The sequence below is a fragment of the Mchenga conophoros genome, linkage group LG23, assembly GCF_057382185.1.
Source record: "Mchenga conophoros isolate Kocher_MC1m ecotype Shallow Benthic linkage group LG23, M_conophoros_male_GT1.1, whole genome shotgun sequence".
NCBI lineage: Eukaryota > Metazoa > Chordata > Actinopteri > Cichliformes > Cichlidae > Mchenga > Mchenga conophoros.
Genome location: NC_140547.1, coordinates 44,549,922 through 44,572,722, shown reverse-complemented (window position 1 = coordinate 44,572,722; position 22,801 = coordinate 44,549,922). Strand labels below are relative to the sequence as shown.

Here is a 22,801-nt window from a genome sequence, read left to right as displayed (position 1 = left end):
TCAGATTAACAAACAAAATGTTAGTTGGTTCTATATAGTTTAATTGGTTTATAATTCTTATAGCTCTTTTTTGTAACTTGAAAATATGAAGAGTGTTTGTTTTATATGCATTACCCCATATCTCCAGACAGTAAGTCATATATGGAAGCAACAGAGTACAATAAAGTGTGTGTGTATAATGATTTTTTGTTCAGGACATGCTTTGTTTTATAGAGAATAGCAATGGTTTTTGACATTTTTGTTTTCACGTGGTTTATATGAGACTTCCAACTCAGCTTATCATCAATCATCACTCCAAGAAATTTATTTTCGTTCACTCTTTCAATTTCAATTCCATTAACCCTGATTTTAGATACATTTTTCATTTGTCTAGTGCCAAAAATAATCAATTTTGTTTTCTTTATATTTAACGATAACTTATTTACATCAAACCAGTTTTTTAATATATTTAACTCCTTTTCCGCTGTAGTCAGAAGCTGTTCTAGGTTTTTACCTGAGCAGTACAGAGTGGTATCATCAGCAAACAATACACATTTTAACAGTTTGGAAACACTACATATGTCATTTATATATAATATAAATAATTTAGGGCCCAGCACAGAGCCCTGAGGAACACCACAAGTTACCTTCAACTGCTTAGATTTTACATTATTGAATTCGACATATTGATATCTTTCATCCAGGTAACTTTTCATCCACTTGTATGCTATCCCTCTTATGCCATATCTCTCTAGTTTATTCATTAATATAGAATGAGCAATTGTATCAAACGCCTTTTTTAAGTCTATAAAAACACCAACAATATATTCCTTATTATCTATAGCATTAGATATCCCTTCAACAAGTTCCATCACTGCCATCGAAGTGGACCTTTTCACTCTAAAGCCATATTGGTTATCACTTAGGAGATTATGCTTCTCAATATATTTATCAAGTCTATTAACAAATAACTTTTCTAAAATTTTTGAGAACTGTGGGAGTAGTGATATTGGCCTGTAATTGGTAAACTGACATCTCTCTCCGTTTTTATGGATTGGAATAACTTTTGCTATTTTCATTTGTGAGGGAAACACACCAGTTTGAAAGGACAGATTACAAATGTATGCGAAAGGTTGCACTATATATTCTATAATACTTTTAACTAATATCATGTCAATACCAAAACAGTCAGTGGACTTTTTATTTTTAAATGTCTTCACAATGTTAATTATTTCATTGGGGAATAAATCACGCCTGAGCTCTACCCACTTCGAGTCCAGAGAGTTTTATTCACACAGCGCTGGAAAGAGAAGCTGACCAGGGGTTACATTGGTGCCGTGAGCCGTCAATCGAGTGTTTGGACGGTGGACTCCTCTCAGCAACGTGGGCCAGTTTCAGTGCTGCACGTTTGTGATTCATTGTTGTTCTTTCTGACACATTTAAAAAAAAAAAAAAAAAAGGAGCATATATAGCATTTTTGTTCTATTCTAGTTGTTGTGATGGACATCACAGAGGAGGGATCGAGTACTCCTAATGTTGTTGGTAGGGGTAGGGGGTTGTTATGTTCCCCTTTGCGTTTGCGTTATGACACTCCTGTTAGTGGGCGTGGTTTTGTTAGGGGGGATAGTCAGGGGATCCCAGGGCCCCAGTCCAGTGAAGGGGTTGTTGTCCCCCCCCCTAGCCCTGTGTCACACACGTCTCAGAACAACAGTTCACCTTCTCCTAACCCAGATACTATTGCCACGGAGATTGTGAGTCAGATGGGGGATGTGCTCCAACTGGTTGGTCAGAGAGTAGCGCAGAGTATCTTAACCCAGCTCAGCCCGTCTGCTAGTACCCCCTTACCTGCACCCACGGCCACACCTTTCCATGCTGTGTCATCTACATCTGCTGTTGATGCTGCGCCGGTGCAGTTTGTGTCCCACAGGAAGCTTAAGGACCCACCATGCTTCAGAGGGGATGGTTCTGATCTCATTTCTGTGAGAGAGTGGGAGGATCTGATGAGAGCCTTTATAAAGCTGGGGAGTCTGAGACCTGAAGAACAGGCTGAGGAGATTCTTGTTCATTTGAGAGGCAAGGCTAAGGATGTGGTCCAGGTTGGCATTAGAAACAGTGTCGTAGATGTCACACGTGATCCTGAGGCTATTTTTGGAATCCTGAGGAGACACTTTGACTCTGCTCAGTGCTCACCTCTTCCACTGGCAGACTTCTACACCACTCTCCCAGAGAAAGGCGAAAGTGCATTCGATTACTGGCTTAGGCTGCACCGTGCTGTTGATCTTGCTGTTGAGCGCCTGAAGGAACGAGGACAGGCATTGGGTAGCCCCAGCACTGAGGTCACCCGAATGTTCATCAAAAACTGTCCCTCCCCTGAGCTTGCCATGATCTTTAGATCAAAGACAATTGATAAATGGACAGCCAATGAGGTCCAGGAAATCCTGTGTGAGTCCCACTCTGGAGGAACGTTGAACTCAAGCAGCACGACAGCCGAGAGAGTTGCAGTGAATGCGCAGCAGATATCAACAGCGTTGCCTGTCCAGCCAACAGAGAAGCACATTCAGCCACAGTCGACAGATTCAGCTACTTTGGAGCGGCTCATAGGCATGCTTGAGAAGGTTCTTCTGCAAAGATCCTTTCAGCCTGGTTTGACCACGCGGCCTAACTCCAGACGTTCCAGGATTGAGGGCCTACATGATAAGCCCTGCTCCGTCTGTCATGATATGTCTCACACAGCTTTCATGCACTGCCGAGATCACAAACTCTGTTTTCTGTGCCACTCAAATGACCACACCAGGCGTGCCTGTCCTGGATCCTCGTCGTCTTCTGCCCCTCGACGGTCGGAAAACTAGTTGATCCACATTTGAGGGAGGAAAGTGTGGATCATCTGAGTGACTCTCCCACTTGCGACAGCGATGACCTGGGATCCATGTATGAATCTCTGTGCTCCACTTCGCCACCTGGTACGACAGTTGTCTTCCAAATGACGCAAAGAATTAAGAAATCTGACAATTTGTTTTATACGACTGTGGGGACTGTGGGCGGAGTTTCACTGAGAGCCATGATCGACAGTGGCTCTATGTCGTGCTCTATTAGTGAGGCTACTGCTACGCGGCTTTTACAGTCCTGCCCTGATCTGAAGCTCGAACCAGCTAATGACATTGTTGTTGTTGGTGCTGGGGGTCACCAGTTCCAACCTAAAGCAGTTTGTGATTTGGAAGTGACTCTTTATGGTTTCAAGCTGCTCATCCCCATGCTGGTTATTCCAGGCCAAAGTGACGACATGATTATTGGCAGTAACGCTATTAAGTCGTTGATTCATGTAATGAAGAATACGGATGAGTATTGGAGGCTTGTATCTATCTCAGGTGATGTCACCAATGATGACTGTAGACAGTTTTTATCCATGCTTTCCAATGTTGAGCGTTGGCGAGGAGGGGCGGTGCCTGATAAGATTGGCACAGTGAAGTTGAGACAGCGTGTTACGCTGGAACCCTTTCAGGAACACCTTGTGTGGGGTAAATTACCTCCCTCTTCACCTCTATCAGCAGGCTGCACTGTTATTGTTGAGCCTACACAGTCTAATACTGAAGCTTAAAGGAATTTGTTGAAAGGAAGAGGCGGAGCTTATTTCCTGCAGGGAGAGGTTAGCAGTCTGTGTCTTTCTCATTTCTGACTCCTAAAGAGCTGAAAAACACAGGCTGTTATTGGCTGGCTGACACTGGGATTAATGTCCTTGAAGCCAGCAGTCTTTAATGTCCAGGTTCAGAACGGGCAGGTGAAAAACAGTCCTTTATGTCCTCTGATGTTCAATAAACTGTCCTGATTACTGAGGGAGCAGAGAAAGTGTCTCCATCACTCACCACAGCTGGATGCTCTGAAATCCTGGAATCCAGCTGTGGAGAGGAGCGCCGGCGGCGTGGACGCAGTTTAGTAATCAGGGAACGGGAGACAGGAGGGAAACACAGCTGGGACCAATTACACACACGAGACAGGAAACAGTAACACAGGACTGTCAAAGTAAAACAGGAAATATAACACAGAGTCCAAAGTAAGGAGACGTGGGACACAGTGAAGACACAGAAACAGAAACCAGAACTATAATCACAAAACAAACTCAGAAACATAAAGAGTGAATCAGCTGATTCAGTGTTTGTGACAAAAACATGGATCCTGGTTAATAACTTTTGTTTGTTTCTGTATTATTTTGTGTATCGTTCTTATGAGCTGTTGTTTTTTCAGTGAAATATTATTTCATTGTTTTAAGCTTTTTGTTGACTTTGAAGTGCTTAAGTTGATATTTTTGAACATTTAATTTGTTCGATTATTGTCGAGTCGATAAAACTGTCAAACGCACAGCTGCTTCCAGCACGGCCGGAGGAGAGGTGGCCGAGCAGACGCACAACACACACAGCTCGCAGGTTTGCATTTCTAGATATTGCAGATGTTGCAGAATTTGAGAGTAAAGAACTCGGAGATCCAGCGCTGTCTCCTGCCCCTTATTTATACACCACAACACAACGACAGGCGTAACTCACACAAACGGGTAACATGAGGCTCAGATGCTTTGGACGTGTTCACATATACTGGACACAGAATGATGAAGATGGAGCTGCAGGAAGGAGGAAAAGAGGAAAAACACAGAAAAGATTCACAGATGTGGTGAAAAAGGACACGACAGCTTCTGTTTGTTAGTTTGGTTTTTCTTTATTTGGTAAAGATTCAGAAATAAAGAGAAGATCACATGTTTGAATATTATATTAACGTTCTGTAATTACAACAAGTTGTAAAATCTTTCCAGAGTGAGACAGAGACTGTGCAGAGACTGTAGAAGGACAGAGCAGCAGCAGAGCAGTCCAGATACACTGATGATCCTCTGTCAGATCCAGAGGGACACACAGGGCTGATGCTGGACTCTACATTGTGTCTGACAGTGGAGCTGTTCTCAGAGCAGTTCACTCTGCAGCACTGACAGTCATCTGCACTTCATTCCTCTGTCAGTCACTGCTGGATGAAGCTCTCCTCTCCACCTCCCAGTAACATGGCCCAGTCAGAGCGTCTCTACACACAAGCTGCTGCTGCTTCAACCTCTCTGGATCATCAGGACACAGCTGCTCCTCTCTCAGCACACACACCGTCCTGTTTACCATCATCGCCTCCACCTGCAGAGAGAAGGAGGAAGAGCAGAGGAGATAAACGAGTGTTTCCAGAGACTCTTCATCAGCTGTCAGTCAGTGATGCAGCACATCCAGTATAAAGAGCAGCAGGGACGTCAGTGCTGGGACTGTACTAGGACTCATTGTTGCTTCACTTTTTCTAATCTTTGGATTTTTATTGAAGTTGCTGAAAATGTTTTTCCCTCCTAGTTTGAGTTTGGACTTTCATTCATTAGAAGAACCTTGGTGTGTCCACTCTGAGCTCTGTAGGAACCCCAACAACAAGCCCAACAATCCAGATGGACGGTTCCAGCTGTTAACTGGAGGAATTCCATCCAAACATCTGCTCTCACTAAATTCTTCCTCACCTACAGACTGTGTTCTTCACTGCTTTAAACTTGGAAATCAATGCAGTCATTGGTCTGCGTGCTGCTTTGTTCAGAGAGCTGATTGGCTGTTGACAGTGTTTGATCAGAGCGTGTCAGCCGTTACTATGGTGACCATAAAGGTGAGAAACAGGAAGTGTTTGTGTCCAATCCTGAAGCCTGTCACCGTTCTCCTCTCACAGCTTCACTGAGAAGCTGCAGCTTTACAGGAAACACTGGATCTTTGTTTCATACTGACTGTGTTTAGTACAACACTGCTGACAGCACCACCCACTCACTCCATCACTCTACTTACACCAGAGTCTCCAGTCTGTAGTCTGGACTCTTCTTAAGATCAGACAGCTGCTTCACATCTGGATCCTTCAGGTTGTTGTTGAACAGGTTCAGCTCTCTCAGATGGGAGGGGTTGGACTTCAGTGCTGCTGCCAGATAATCACAGCTGATCTCTGACAAACCACAGTCCCACAATCTGTATAAAGAATGAAAGATGTAAGTTTATTAGACAAAGTGCTTGAAATCATTCAGTGTTTCATCATCTGTTCAGAGCTGAAGAAGGTTCAGAATGTAGAAGTTTAGAAAATGGAAACTCCAAACAGCTGAAGCCAACAGGAAGCAGCTTCAAACAGGAAACTGTGCAGAGTTTCAGACTATATGTCCTGATGCAGCCAGTTGGATTTTGGAGATTTGAATCTCTGTTCTGTGACTAAGTCCTTGAATCATTTCTTCCAGTTGGTCCAACAAGACAGACTAAGTATTGGACATGTGTTGTGGCTCCATCAGGGGAGCTTCTAAATGTGATGTGATGGCCCCTCTGGGTCTGTCAGGTCACAGCACTGAAGAGAGCTCAAACTGGGCACACAGCTGTTCCAGTCTGGACCAAAGACTCTATACTGGGACTGAGGGACTGCTTTGACTGCACCCACTGGGACTTTTTAAAGGCTCATGTTCTCACTTAGATCATCGATTTCTACTGACATTTCTTTCTGGGAAAAATGGGGATTACTTTGCAAACAGGAAGTATTTTCCCCAATAAGCAGCCCTGGATTAGTAAATCACTCCAACATGTTCTCAGGCAGAAGAAGCTGTCTTGTTATGAGGGAGAGAAGAAAAAGATTGAGGCACAGAAACCTGTTGAAAGAGAGATAAAGCAGCTAAAATCAGGTGTAAAAGTAAAGCAGAGGATGAGCTGAATAAAGGACACTCAAGGCTGGCTTGGAAAGGAATGAAGTCCATGGTGGGGATGCAGAACAAGGAGCAAAGATGAATGTGATGCTGAATCAGCAGAAGACTTGGACTCATTTGATTCCAGCTTTGATATCATTGATTTCAATGAAGAGCTTTGTGATTGTAGCAAAGGGCTGGTAGCTCTGAGAGTCCCACTGATGAGGTGTTTGTGTGGAAATCTCTTAGTGGGACCAAAGAGAGAAAAAGCCCTGGTCCTGATGCTGTGGGAGGGAAATGATTGAAGTGTGCTGTGAGGAACTGACTGGGAGATTTTCACACATTTTCCAGTCCTCCTTGGAACAACAGGAAGTTCCCAGCATATGGAAACAAAGGTTAAGTGTCCTATGGCACTCAGTGATGATGGTGCTGTGGCCCCACCACCTCCACCTCTTTGTAAAGGAACTAACTGTAATCTGAAGCTTCAAATGGAACTAAGACTTCCTCCACTAGGTGGCAGTGTCTGATGAGAAAGTGTTAGTGGAGCTGGCCTGGAGTCAGAAACAGGAAGATGCAGGATTTGGGCTGAAATGGGCAAAAGTGGTTAGCACTAGTGCCTTAGAGCAAGAAGGTTGTAGGTTGAAGCTTGTTGGTCAGCTGGGCCTTTCTGTGGAGGTTGGATGTTCTCCCACAGTCCAATGAAATGCTGCTTAGGTTCATTGGTGCTTCTACATTGGCTGTAGGTGTGGATGTGAGAGAGTGCTTCTCTGTCGCTCTCTGTTGGCCCTGTGATGGACTGCTCACCTGTGCAGGTGGACCACGCCTCTTGCCCTATGACAGCTAGGGCACAGGCTGCAGCCCTGTGAGCCTAAGCTGAATAAACAGTTAGCAAAAATGATCCATAGATGGCCTGAAATCCCCCAGTTAGCAGTTTGGTAGATAGCTATGACATGCTAATCCCATCCAGCAGCTGTATTCTACCTGTAAGCTGATCCCTGCTGAGCCAAAGCACTTTTTCATATGCAAATTACAACCTTTAATAGAAACCTATTGGTCAGCATCTTATTAGCCTGCTGTTAGCTTCATTCCACAGAAAACTGAGAGAAACTAACAGAGTTGATAAAGAATAAAGAGAAATGTGCTGATTTAAAGCCTTTGAAGTGCTTCAGATGATCTCTGTCCACTTCTGTCCACTCATTCATTCATGTAAGCTTTCTAATGCAGCTTTGATCTTCACAGTCTGCTTGATGAAACTCATTCTAACCCTGAATGTCAGAGTGTTGCTCCTTCTCTTTCCCATCATTCATGCTGGCAGTGGAGGAGATTTGGATGTTGGACTGTGTTTTGGATGATGTGTGTATGTTTGTGTTGGACTGCTGTCTGTAAAGCAAACGCACATTTTGCTTTGGATTTCAGTGTCACACAGACTTTAAGGTGCAATGAAGAGTTTGAGAGTTTCACAGTGAATTTTCCAGTGGAGGATTTTTCTTCTTCTTTGAAGGTTTGAAATGTGAACATTGTTCTGCTGCAGTCAATGGACTAAACCAGAGAAGAAGAAAACAGACTTTACCATGAAGATCCTCAGTGTGGATCAGTATAATATCAGCCTGATGTCTGCAGTTTAGTGTCAGCACAACTTTCACATCATATTCATCTCAGCACAACTAAAACATGCTGACTGACCTCAGAGTTTCAAGTTTACATCCTGGACTCTCCAGGAAACCACACAGATGCTTCACTCCTGGATCCTGCAGCTTGTTGTTGGAGCTCAGGTCCAGCTGTCTCAGATGGGAGGGGTTGGACTTCACTGCTGCTGCCAGATAATCACAGCTGATCTCTGACAAACCACAGTCCCACAATCTGTATAAAGAATGAAAGATGTAAGTTTATTAGACAAAGTGCTTGAAATCATTCAGTGTTTCATCATCTGTTCAGAGCTGAAGAAGGTTCAGAATGTAGAAGTTTAGAAAATGGAAACTCCAAACAGCTGAAGCCAACAGGAAGCAGCTTCAAACAGGAAACTGTGCAGAGTTTCAGACTATATGTCCTGATGCAGCCAGTTGGATTTTGGAGATTTGAATCTCTGTTCTGTGACTAAGTCCTTGAATCATTTCTTCCAGTTGGTCCAACAAGACAGACTAAGTATTGGACATGTGTTGTGGCTCCATCAGGGGAGCTTCTAAATGTGATGTGATGGCCCCTCTGGGTCTGTCAGGTCACAGCACTGAAGAGAGCTCAAACTGGGCACACAGTTGTTCCAGTCTGGACCAAAGACTCTATACTGGGACTGAGGGACTGCTTTGACTGCACCCACTGGGACTTTTTAAAGGCTCATGTTCTCACTTAGATCATCGATTTCTACTGACATTTCTTTCTGGGAAAAATGGGGATTACTTTGCAAACAGGAAGTATTTTCCCCAATAAGCAGCCCTGGATTAGTAAATCACTCCAACATGTTCTCAGGCAGAAGAAGCTGTCTTGTTATGAGGGAGAGAAGAAAAAGATTGAGGCACAGAAACCTGTTGAAAGAGAGATAAAGCAGCTAAAATCAGGTGTAAAAGTAAAGCAGAGGATGAGCTGAATAAAGGACACTCAAGGCTGGCTTGGAAAGGAATGAAGTCCATGGTGGGGATGCAGAACAAGGAGCAAAGATGAATGTGATGCTGAATCAGCAGAAGACTTGGACTCATTTGATTCCAGCTTTGATATCATTGATTTCAAAGAAGAGCTTTGTGATTGTAGCAAAGGGCTGGTAGCTCTGAGAGTCCCACTGATGAGGTGTTTGTGTGGAAATCTCTTAGTGGGACCAAAGAGAGAAAAAGCCCTGGTCCTGATGCTGTGGGAGGGAAATGATTGAAGTGTGCTGTGAGGAACTGACTGGGAGATTTTCACACATTTTCCAGTCCTCCTTGGAACAACAGGAAGTTCCCAGCATATGGAAACAAAGGTTAAGTGTCCTATGGCACTCAGTGATGATGGTGCTGTGGCCCCACCACCTCCACCTCTTTGTAAAGGAACTAACTGTAATCTGAAGCTTCAAATGGAACTAAGACTTCCTCCACTAGGTGGCAGTGTCTGATGAGAAAGTGTTAGTGGAGCTGGCCTGGAGTCAGAAACAGGAAGATGCAGGATTTGGGCTGAAATGGGCAAAAGTGGTTAGCACTAGTGCCTTAGAGCAAGAAGGTTGTAGGTTGAAGCTTGTTGGTCAGCTGGGCCTTTCTGTGGAGGTTGGATGTTCTCCCACAGTCCAATGAAATGCTGCTTAGGTTCATTGGTGCTTCTACATTGGCTGTAGGTGTGGATGTGAGGGAGTGCTTCTCTGTCGCTCTCTGTTGGCCCTGTGATGGACTGCTCACCTGTGCAGGTGGACCACGCCTCTTGCCCTATGACAGCTAGGGCACAGGCTGCAGCCCTGTGAGCCTAAGCTGAATAAACAGTTAGCAAAAATGATCCATAGATGGCCTGAAATCCCCCAGTTAGCAGTTTGGTAGATAGCTATGACATGCTAATCCCATCCAGCAGCTGTATTCTACCTGTAAGCTGATCCCTGCTGAGCCAAAGCACTTTTTCATATGCAAATTACAACCTTTAATAGAAACCTATTGGTCAGCATCTTATTAGCCTGCTGTTAGCTTCATTCCACAGAAAACTGAGAGAAACTAACAGAGTTGATAAAGAATAAAGAGAAATGTGCTGATTTAAAGCCTTTGAAGTGCTTCAGATGATCTCTGTCCACTTCTGTCCACTCATTCATTCATGTAAGCTTTCTAATGCAGCTTTGATCTTCACAGTCTGCTTGATGAAACTCATTCTAAGCCTGAATGTCAGAGTGTTCCTCCTTCTCTTTCCCATCATTCATGCTGGCAGTGGAGGAGATTTGGATGTTGGACTGTGTTTTGGATGATGTGTGTATGTTTGTGTTGGACTGCTGTCTGTAAAGCAAACGCACATTTTGCTTTGGATTTCAGTGTCACACAGACTTTAAGGTGCAATGAAGAGTTTGAGAGTTTCACAGTGAATTTTCCAGTGGAGGATTTTTCTTCTTCTTTGAAGGTTTGAAATGTGAACATTGTTCTGCTGCAGTCAATGGACTAAACCAGAGAAGAAGAAAACAGACTTTACCATGAAGATCCTCAGTGTGGATCAGTATAATATCAGCCTGATGTCTGCAGTTTAGTGTCAGCACAACTTTCACATCATATTCATCTCAGCACAACTAAAACATGCTGACTGACCTCAGAGTTTCAAGTTTACATCCTGGACTCTCCAGGAAACCACACAGATGCTTCACTCCTGAATCCTGCAGGTTGTTGTTGAAGCTCAGGTCCAGCTGTCTCAGATGGGAGGGGTTGGACTTCACTGCTGCTGCCAGATAATCACAGCTGATCTCTGACAAACCACAGCCCATCAATCTGTATAAAGAATGAAAGATGTAAGTTTATTAGACAAAGTGCTTGAAATCATTCAGTGTTTCATCATCTGTTCAGAGCTGAAGAAGGTTCAGAATGTAGAAGTTTAGAAAATGGAAACTCCAAACAGCTGAAGCCAACAGGAAGCAGCTTCAAACAAACACAACAAGAGAAAAAACTCTGAATGTTTCACATTAAAGTCGTACATTTCTCATAAAAACAGGACAAAGACTTGAAAAAGTCGTGTTTTTCCTTCCAGGAACCACATGGCTTCACTTTTAAAGGTGAAGTGTGACAGAAATGGACATATTTGAAGTCCAACACCTTTTTCCAGTCACATTATTAAAGCAGACAAACTACAAGCTCATTTTCATTCCAACAAGTCATCTTCTGACCTGGACTAACAACACTGGTCTCTATGTGCAGCTGGCTGTGAGACCAGTGCTCAGGGAGCGTCTACAAAGTGCAACACTGAAAGAACATCACACACTCATTTGCTTCCAGCACTTTCACACAAACATCTACTGTCATTATTGTCACCAAACTCTGTGGATCCTTTATTGCAAATTCAAATGGGATCAAATGGTCAGACAAAAGAGGGTTATGAGGAAATATGATGAAATGTTGTGTATTAGCAGCAAGTTATTGAATCATTTTCCTCAGAAACCAAACAAAATGATTGACAAACATGTTTTTACAAACTCAGTGTTGGACTTGGATCAGCAGGATAAGCTGATGTTTAAAGGCATTTGAGTCTCGCTGTATGAGAGTCCAGTTCTTACTCAATATTTATGGATGATGTTCTTTCAGTGTTGCACTTTGTAGACGCTCCCTGAGCCTCACAGCCAGCTGCACATGGACCAGCTGACATTACCCAGCATTAGAGGCGGCTGTAAAAAATTCATGTTCCCATTTAAATGGTTTTAATTTGAATAAAACGATGTTGATTCATTCAATCCTGAATCGATGTTTAATATAAATGTATTTTGCCAGAATCTCAGGTTAAAGCTCACAAACTATTTCAACAAGCAGCAAACAGCTAAAACAGTAAATGAGAGCAGCTAAACACACAAAGATGGAAACACAGAGCGTGGATCGTTCACTCGACGGCACGTACACGGACACGCCGTCGGGGCTGAAAGTGGACAGCTCACAGATCCTGAAGCTGCAGGTTTCATCTGTCTCCAACCAAAACTGAGTGAAGCAGCAGCAAAAGAAGATCCAAACTCTGCTTCACGTTTGATCAATATGCTCATGAATTCTCTCTGACTTTGGCTGTTCCTGCCTGCACAGCTCTCTCTCTCTCAGTGTACTCCAAGAACAGCTTCAAACATCTGTTTCTGCATCATTCACTGTTTATTAGCCACCAGTCTGCTGTTGTGTTCAGTGCTGTCGGCCTCTGACAGTAAAGCCTCATTTCTGCTGTTCCATGGAAACTTTTTAAAATGATGACAGATTACAAACTCTCAGCTGTGTCTGTAATCAAACCTCTGTAACTTTGCTTCACTTCAGCAGCATCAGCTCATGTTCACATGTTGCTTCATGGTTTGCTTCAGTTTTTGATCGACTGCAGAACATTTTGAAGGTTATCTGCTATAAAAAGCCAGAAGAGGAAAATCTGCTTCATGTGTTTCTGTTTGATCCTCAGTGACTTTGACACAAAGGCCTCTGCTGTGATGATCACACCTCTGATCAAGTCTCACAGTGTCACAACTGATAAATGATCAGAGTTAGAATATTTCTGACTGTCTGCTGTGTGCCGTGACCTTTGACCTGCTAAAGACAGTCAGCTGTGGATTATTCATTGTTGTGTCTGATACTTAGAACTGTGAGGAAGAAGCTACACAGTTAATCAGGGTCCCCTCTCTCTGAATCAGGAAAGGTGGGCAGGCCGCGTGTGGGCCGCGGGCCATACGTTGAGTATCACTGTTTGAAATGTGAACATTGTTCTGCTGCAGTCAATGGACTAAACCAGAGAAGAAGAAAACAGACTTTACCATGAAGATCCTCAGTGTGGATCAGTATAATATCAGCCTGATGTCTGCAGTTTAGTGTCAGCACAACTTTCACATCATATTCATCTCAGCACAACTAAAACATGCTGACTGACCTCAGAGTTTCAAGTTTACATCCTGGACTCTCCAGGAAACCACACAGATGCTTCACTCCTGGATCCTGCAGCTTGTTGTTCCAGCTCAGGTCCAGCTCTCTCAGATGGGAGGGGTTGGACTTCAGTGCTGCTGCCAGATAATCACAGCTGATCTCTGACAAACCACAGTCCTTCAATCTGTATAAAGAATGAAAGATGTAAGTTTATTAGACAAAGAGCTTGAAATCATTCAGTGTTTCATCATCTGTTCAGAGCTGAAGAAGGTTCAGAATGTAGAAGTTTAGAAAATGGAAACTCCAAACAGCTGAAGCCAACAGGAAGCAGCTTCAAACAAACACAACAAGAGAAAAAACTCTGAATGTTTCACATTAAAGTCAAACATTTCTCATAAAAACAGGACAAAGACTTGAAAAAGTCGTGTTTTTCCTTCCAGGAACCACATGGCTTCACTTTTAAAGGTGAAGTGTGACAGAAATGGACATATTTGAAGTCCAACACCTTTTTCCAGTCACATTATTAAAGCAGACAAACTACAAGCTCATTTTCATTCCAACAAGTCATCTTCTGACCTGGACTAACAACACTGGTCTCTATGTGCAGCTGGCTGTGAGACCAGTGCTCAGGGAGCGTCTACAAAGTGCAACACTGAAAGAACATCACACACTCATTTGCTTCCAGCACTTTCACACAAACATCTACTGTCATTATTGTCACCCAACTCTGTGGATCCTTTATTGCAAATTCAAATGGGATCAAATGGTCAGACAAAAGAGGGTTATGAGGAAATATGATGAAATGTTGTGTATTAGCAGCAAGTTATTGAATCATTTTCCTCAGAAACCAAACAAAATGATTGACAAACATGTTTTTACAAACTCAGTGTTGGACTTGGATCAGCAGGATAAGCTGATGTTTAAAGGCATTCGAGTCTCGCTGTATGAGAGTCCAGTTCTTACTCAATATTTATGGATGATGTTCTTTCAGTGTTGCACTTTGTAGACGCTCCCTGAGCCTCACAGCCAGCTGCACATGGACCAGCTGACATTACCCAGCATTAGAGGCGGCTGTAAAAAATTCATGTTCCCATTTAAATGGTTTTAATTCGAATAAAACGATGTTGATTCATTCAATCCTGAATCGATGTTTAATATAAATGTATTTTGCCAGAATCTCAGGTTAAAGCTCACAAACTATTTCAACAAGCAGCAAACAGCTAAAACAGTAAATGAGAGCAGCTAAACACACAAAGATGGAAACACAGAGCGTGGATCGTTCACTCCACGGCACGTACACGGACACGCCGTCGGGGCTGAAAGTGGACAGCTCACAGATCCTGAAGCTGCAGGTTTCATCTGTCTCCAACCAAAACTGAGTGAAGCAGCAGCAAAAGAAGATCCAAACTCTGCTTCACGTTTGATCAATATGCTCATGAATTCTCTCTGACTTTGGCTGTTCCTGCCTGCACAGCTCTCTCTCTCTCAGTGTACTCCAAGAACAGCTTCAAACATCTGTTTCTGCATCATTCACTGTTTATTAGCCACCAGTCTGCTGTTGTGTTCAGTGCTGTCGGCCTCTGACAGTAAAGCCTCATTTCTGCTGTTCCATGGAAACTTTTTAAAATGATGACAGATTACAAACTCTCAGCTGTGTCTGTAATCAAACCTCTGTAACTTTGCTTCACTTCAGCACCATCAGCTCATGTTCACATGTTGCTTCATGGTTTGCTTCAGTTTTTGATCGACTGCAGAATATTTTGAAGGTTATCTGCTATAAAAAGCCAGAAGAGGAAAATCTGCTTCATGTGTTTCTGTTTGATCCTCAGTGACTTTGACACAAAGGCCTCTGCTGTGATGATCACACCTCTGATCAAGTCTCACAGTGTCACAACTGATAAATGATCAGAGTTAGAATATTTCTGACTGTCTGCTGTGTGCCGTGACCTTTGACCTGCTAAAGACAGTCAGCTGTGGATTATTCATTGTTGTGTCTGATACTTAGAACTGTGAGGAAGAAGCTACACAGTTAATCAGGGTCCCCTCTCTCTGAATCAGGAAAGGTGGGCAGGCCGCGTGTGGGCCGCGGGCCATACGTTGAGTATCACTGTTTGAAATGTGAACATTGTTCTGCTGCAGTCAATGGACTAAACCAGAGAAGAAGAAAACAGACTTTACCATGAAGATCCTCAGTGTGGATCAGTATAATATCAGCCTGATGTCTGCAGTTTAGTGTCAGCACAACTTTCACATCATATTCATCTCAGCACAACTAAAACATGCTGACTGACCTCAGAGTTTCAAGTTTACATCCTGGACTCTCCAGGAAACCACACAGATGCTTCACTCCTGGATCCTGCAGGTTGTTGTTGTTGTCGCTCAGGTCCAGCTCTCTCAGATGGGAGGGGTTGGACTTCAGTGCTGCTGCCAGATAATCACAGCTGATCTCTGACAAACCACAGGCCCTCAATCTGTATAAAGAACGAAAGATGTAAGTTTATTAGACAAAGTGCTTGAAATCATTCAGTGTTTCATCATCTGTTCAGAGCTGAAGAAGGTTCAGAATGTAGAAGTTTAGAAAATGGAAACTCCAAACAGCTGAAGCCAACAGGAAGCAGCTTCAAACAAACACAACAAGAGAAAAAACTCTGAATGTTTCACATTAAAGTCGTACATTTCTCATAAAAACAGGACAAAGACTTGAAAAAGTCGTGTTTTCCTTCCAGGAACCACATGGCTTCACTTTTAAAGGTGAAGTGTGACAGAAATGGACATATTTGAAGTCCAACACCTTTTTCCAGTCACATTATTAAAGCAGACAAACTACAAGCTCATTTTCATTCCAACAAGTCATCTTCTGACCTGGACTAACAACACTGGTCTCTATGTGCAGCTGGCTGTGAGACCAGTGCTCAGGGAGCGTCTACAAAGTGCAACACTGAAAGAACATCACACACTCATTTGCTTCCAGCACTTTCACACAAACATCTACTGTCATTATTGTCACCAAACTCTGTGGATCCTTTATTGCAAATTCAAATGGGATCAAATGGTCAGACAAAAGAGGGTTATGAGGAAATATGATGAAATGTTGTGTATTAGCAGCAAGTTATTGAATCATTTTCCTCAGAAACCAAACAAAATGATTGACAAACATGTTTTTACAAACTCAGTGTTGGACTTGGATCAGCAGGATAAGCTGATGTTTAAAGGCATTTGAGTCTCGCTGTATGTGTGTGCACCGCGGATGACGTCAGTGCGCACACTGTGTCTGAGGAGGATGTGCGGAAGTGCTTCAGGAAGGTGAACGCGCGCAAAGCTACTGGTCCGGACGGGATTCCCGGCCGCGTACTCAGGTCATGCGCGGCTCAGCTGGCTGGAGTGTTCACACACATCTTCAACCTTTCCCTCTCTCTGTCTGTAGTCCCAGCCTGCTTCAAAATGGCCACCATCGTCCCTGTACCCAAATCCTCCACCTCCTCATTGAACGACTGGCGACCTGTAGCCCTGACCCCCATCGTAAGCAAATGCTTCGAGAAGCTGGTCAGGGACTTCATCTGCTCTGCACTACCCGACTCACTGGACCCTCTACAGTTCGCATACCGCCACAATAGGTCCACTGATGATGCCATAGCCCTGACACTACATACTGCCCTGTCACACCTGGAGAAGAGAGACACGTATGTGAGGATGCTGTTTGTAGATTACAGCTCAGCATTCAATACCATCGTTCCCTCGAAGCTGGACAGGAAACTGCAGGATCTAGGACTGAGCAGCTCCCTCTGCAGCTGGATCCTTAGCTTCCTGTCTGACAGACGCCAAGTGGTCAGACTGGGCAGCATCACCTCATCCCCCATCACACTGAACACTGGTGCTCCACAGGGGTGTGTACTGAGCCCTCTCCTGTACTCACTCTACACCTACGACTGCACAGCCACTAACAACTCCAACATCATTGTGAAGTTTGCGGACGACACTACAGTGGTGGGTCTTATCACCAACGGTGATGAGACGGCTTACAGGGAGGAGGTCAGCGCCCTGACCCACTGGTGTCAAGACAACCATCTCACCCTCAACGTCGCAAAGACAAAGGAGTTGATAGTGGACTTCCGGAGGTGCAGAGAAGTACACACCCCCATCACCATCAACGGCGCTGCTGTGGAGAGAGTGAGCAGCTTCCGGTTCCTTGGTGTACACCTGGCTGAGGATCTTACGTGGTCAGTACACACAAACAAAACAGTGAAGAAGGCGCAGCAGCGCCTCTTCTTTCTCAGGAGACTGAAAAGATTCGGCATGAGCCCCCGCATCCTCAGGACCTTCTATCACTGTGCCATTGAGAGCATCCTCACTGGATGCATCACCACCTGGTATGGCAACAGCACCGCCTACAACTGCAAAGCTCTCCAGCGAGTAGTGCGGTGCTCTGAACGGATAATTGGAGGTGAGCTTCCCTCCCTCCAAGACATCTACAGGAAGCGCTGCCTGAGGAAAGCGGGGAGGACCATCAAGGACTCCAGTCCCCCCAGCCATCAACTGTTCAGACTACTTCCATCAGGAAGGAGGTTCTGCAGCATCCGGTCCCCAACCAGCAGACTGAGAGACAGCTTCTTCCACCAGGCCATCAGACTGCTGAACACGTCATAGACACCTCACCTTCACTACTGGAACTTCAACATTATGCACTACATACCGTACAGTAATGCCACTGTTTTGCACATGTCTCAACTCTGTATATTTTATATATTTATTATTGTTTACTCTATTTAATTTGTAAAATATGTGTACACACACACACATAGGAAAATATTTAGTATACACATCCAGAAATGCATATACTATTATATATTGTACATATATTTATTAGTTTCAGATGTAGCCATTCTTGTATTTTGCACAACTCTGTTGCTTGTGAAGCTCGCACACAAGAATTTCACTCACATGTGCTGTACCAGTGTACCTGCACATGTGATGTGACAATAAAAGTGATTTGATTTGATGAGAGTCCAGTTCTTACTCAATATTTATGGATGATGTTCTTTCAGTGTTGCACTTTGTAGACGCTCCCTGAGCCTCACAGCCAGCTGCACATGGACCAGCTGACATTACCCAGCATTAGAGGCGGCTGTAAAAAATTCATGTTCCCATTTAAATGGTTTTAATTTGAATAAAACGATGTTGATTCATTCAATCCTGAATCGATGTTTAATATAAATGTATTTTGCCAGAATCTCAGGTTAAAGCTCACAAACTATTTCAACAAGCAGCAAACAGCTAAAACAGTAAATGAGAGCAGCTAAACACACAAAGATGGAAACACAGAGCGTGGATCGTTCACTCGACGGCACGTACACGGACACGCCGTCGGGGCTGAAAGTGGACAGCTCACAGATCCTGAAGCTGCAGGTTTCATCTGTCTCCAACCAAAACTGAGTGAAGCAGCAGCAAAAGAAGATCCAAACTCTGCTTCACGTTTGATCAATATGCTCATGAATTCTCTCTGACTTTGGCTGTTCCTGCCTGCACAGCTCTCTCTCTCTCAGTGTACTCCAAGAACAGCTTCAAACATCTGTTTCTGCATCATTCACTGTTTATTAGCCACCAGTCTGCTGTTGTGTTCAGTGCTGTCGGCCTCTGACAGTAAAGCCTCATTTCTGCTGTTCCATGGAAACTTTTTAAAATGATGACAGATTACAAACTCTCAGCTGTGTCTGTAATCAAACCTCTGTAACTTTGCTTCACTTCAGCAGCATCAGCTCATGTTCACATGTTGCTTCATGGTTTGCTTCAGTTTTTGATCGACTGCAGAATATTTTGAAGGTTATCTGCTATAAAAAGCCAGAAGAGGAAAATCTGCTTCATGTGTTTCTGTTTGATCCTCAGTGACTTTGACACAAAGGCCTCTGCTGTGATGATCACACCTCTGATCAAGTCTCACAGTGTCACAACTGATAAATGATCAGAGTTAGAATATTTCTGACTGTCTGCTGTGTGCCGTGACCTTTGACCTGCTAAAGACAGTCAGCTGTGGATTATTCATTGTTGTGTCTGATACTTAGAACTGTGAGGAAGAAGCTACACAGTTAATCAGGGTCCCCTCTCTCTGAATCAGGAAAGGTGGGCAGGCCGCGTGTGGGCCGCGGGCCATACGTTGAGTATCACTGTTTGAAATGTGAACATTGTTCTGCTGCAGTCAATGGACTAAACCAGAGAAGAAGAAAACAGACTTTACCATGAAGATCCTCAGTGTGGATCAGTATAATATCAGCCTGATGTCTGCAGTTTAGTGTCAGCACAACTTTCACATCATATTCATCTCAGCACAACTAAAACATGCTGACTGACCTCAGAGTTTCAAGTTTACATCCTGGACTCTCCAGGAAACCACACAGATGCTTCACTCCTGGATCCTGCAGCTTGTTGTTGGAGCTCAGGTCCAGCTGTCTCAGATGGGAGGGGTTGGACTTCAGTGCTGCTGCCAGATAATCACAGCTGATCTCTGACAAACCACATCTCTCCAATCTGTATAAAGAATGAAAGATGTAAGTTTATTAGACAAAGTGCTTGAAATCATTCAGTGTTTCATCATCTGTTCAGAGCTGAAGAAGGTTCAGAATGTAGAAGTTTAGAAAATGGAAACTCCAAACAGCTGAAGCCAACAGGAAGCAGCTTCAAACAAACACAACAAGAGAAAAAACTCTGAATGTTTCACATTAAAGTCGTACATTTCTCATAAAAACAGGACAAAGACTTGAAAAAGTCGTGTTTTTCCTTCCAGGAACCACATGGCTTCACTTTTAAAGGTGAAGTGTGACAGAAATGGACATATTTGAAGTCCAACACCTTTTTCCAGTCACATTATTAAAGCAGACAAACTACAAGCTCATTTTCATTCCAACAAGTCATCTTCTGACCTGGACTAACAACACTGGTCTCTATGTGCAGCTGGCTGTGAGACCAGTGCTCAGGGAGCGTCTACAAAGTGCAACACTGAAAGAACATCACACACTCATTTGCTTCCAGCACTTTCACACAAACATCTACTGTCATCATTGTCACCAAACTCTGTGGATCCTTTATTGCAAATTCAAATGGGATCAAATGGTCAGACAAAAGAGGGTTATGAGGAAATATGATGAAATGTTGTGTATTAGCAGCAAGTTATTGAATCTTTTTCCTCAGAAACCAAACAAAATGATAGACAAACATGTTTTTACAAACTCAGTGTTGGACTCGGATCAGCAGGATAAGCTGATGTTTAAAGGCATTCGAGTCTCGCTGTATGAGAGTCCAGTTCTTACTCAATATTTATGGATGATGTTCTTTCAGTGTTGCACTTTGTTTGGCACAAAATGAAATTATTTGGCCTCTCAGATGCTTTTAGAGATTCCCAAATGACTGATGATGACATCTCTGGGGTCTGATTGATAGAAAAAAAATTTCTTTGAGACCTTTTGTAACTGACAAACTCTTCATCTGCTAACAACACTGAGTTGAATCTCCATGGCTGATAGTTGGAGCAGGCATCAGGAATACACATTGAAAAAACAAGAGGAGAAATCACCAGAGTCTTATAATCACATTCTGTAACTAAAGGGAGACGTTTTTCTATACAAATATATGTTTTATGGACATTAGAAAAAAAAGAGTATTGACGTGAAGCAGGATTATGAAATCTCCATACATCAGCCAGCCCATAATTATCAAGAAAGCTCTGAATGACGCATGCTGAGTTTGGACTAAGTGTACTTTTGTGTGAACTGTGGTCCATAGCAGATAATGAGCAGTTTAGGTCTCCCTCAAAGATGATATTGTGTGATGACATATTGGGGAGCCGCGCAAAGACATTAGTGAAAAATCTGTGATCGTCCCAATTAGAGGCGTAGATATTTGCTAAGATCAAAGGAAAACCATAAACTATATTTTCTGCACTTAAAATCCTGTAATTTTCTCATAAATCGACAGTGCGCCTTATGGATGAATTCTGGTTGTGCTTACTGACCTCGAACCGATTTTATGTGCTACACGGCGCTCAGAAACCTTTCAAAAGATGTTTTGGTACGACTTTGCTCAGCTACGAGGCCGCACCGCTTGATGGATTGTTGGAGCATTACAGCTACGAGGAGCCTCGCGGAGTGATACGTACTCTGCTTCAACGTAATATTACTGTATTGAGTGTGTATAAGGACCATAAATGGCACCTGTAAGAGACACGGTTACAAAGAGGGTTTCAAACTCCAGGCTGTCAGTCACGCAGTAGAACCTGGGAACAGAGCAGCTGCTTGTTATTATGCTCAGCGTCTGTTTACATTTTGACTGCACGATTGTGAGCTTTTTGTTATGCACAAAAACAACATTGTTTTCTTTTATTTATGGAGCATTATTATTTAATACATGCTGATCATTTATTTCTGAGTAATTGTTTCATGTACATCTACGCTGTATGTTAATAAATGTGCCTGTGTGAGATTTGGGACACAGCTTTGACTAAGAACTCTCTTTTTGTTCGTACTTTCTGGCTTTAAAAATATCGAGATATATATCGTATATCGCCATCCAGCTAAAGAATATCGAGATATGAACTTTGGGTCATATCGCCCAGTCGTAATATTGCAATAGGTTGTCCGTTAAACTCAAGCGGGGCTTGGGCCCTGGCACGGCGTAGCCACACAATCCTGGTAGTAGTGACGCTCGGCTATGACCAGAGATGGGCAGTAACGCGTTACTGTAATCTGATTACTTTTTTCAAGTAACGAGTAAAGTAAGCGATTACTATTGCGAAATCGGTAATTAGATTACCGTTACCTTCCCGTAGGAACGCTGCGTTACTGCGTTACTAAAACCGTGATTTTTTTGCGAGAATGTCTCATGACAGTGACGTAAGCGAGTGCGCCGTTGGTGACAACAGCTGTGTGCAGATCAACAATGGATCATAAATCGATTGTGGGAGAGAGTATGAGCGTGCAGCGTTTAAAGCGTGGAAGTACTGACCTTCCTTTGAGTTTGATTCCATAAAAAGTGACAAAAACATTAGCGTCCATCGTGCGTGGGAAGAAAACTTCTTTTTACAGCGAAAAAAACCCCTAAACTTCCAAGCAAGCACCGAGTGCGCAACGACGTGATGGGAAAATCACAGAGCTGACCGCGGCACACCTGCACCAGGGTAAACCTCCGCCTACCCTAGTCCTGCTTTACAGGTGAAAATAGAGCAACAGGACCCCTAGTCTTTGACTTTATTTATTTTCTGCTGTGTTTTACTTGCATCTATTTGAAAGAGTGAGTGTAAACACAAAAAATATTTTATTTTATGTGCTGGAATGTGTAGAAAATAGGTTTAAATGTTAAACTAATTTATTCAAGTCAGAGAATGTTGCATATAATTACATTTTTGCTTGATGCATAAAGTTAAAAGATTAAAACTGATAAAACAAGTTAAAAAAGAGACTTTTCCATTTGATTACATTTTGTATGATGGATTATGTAGAAAAAGTAGAATTGGGCTGAAAGATCTATCACTTTATCACCTACTCAGGTTGTAAATCGTGTTTTTAAAAAGTAACTAAGTAACTAATTACTTTTGAAAATAAGTAATCAGTAAAGTAACGGGATTACT

General features: G+C 43.1%; 1 protein-coding gene across 1 annotated transcript in view; it reads right to left on the bottom strand.

Annotated features, from left to right (window-relative positions):
- Nucleotides 1-4,723: 4,723 nt before the first annotated feature.
- The window catches only part of LOC146548073 (NACHT, LRR and PYD domains-containing protein 3-like), a 432,988-nt gene continuing 414,910 nt past the window's right edge, over nt 4,724-22,801 (bottom strand). Inside the window, exon 8 of the mRNA XM_085266169.1 lies at nt 4,724-5,138. Within this exon, the coding sequence (XP_085122295.1) occupies nt 5,126-5,138 (13 nt within the window). The 3' untranslated portion in view covers nt 4,724-5,125. The remainder of the gene's footprint in view (nt 5,139-22,801) is intronic.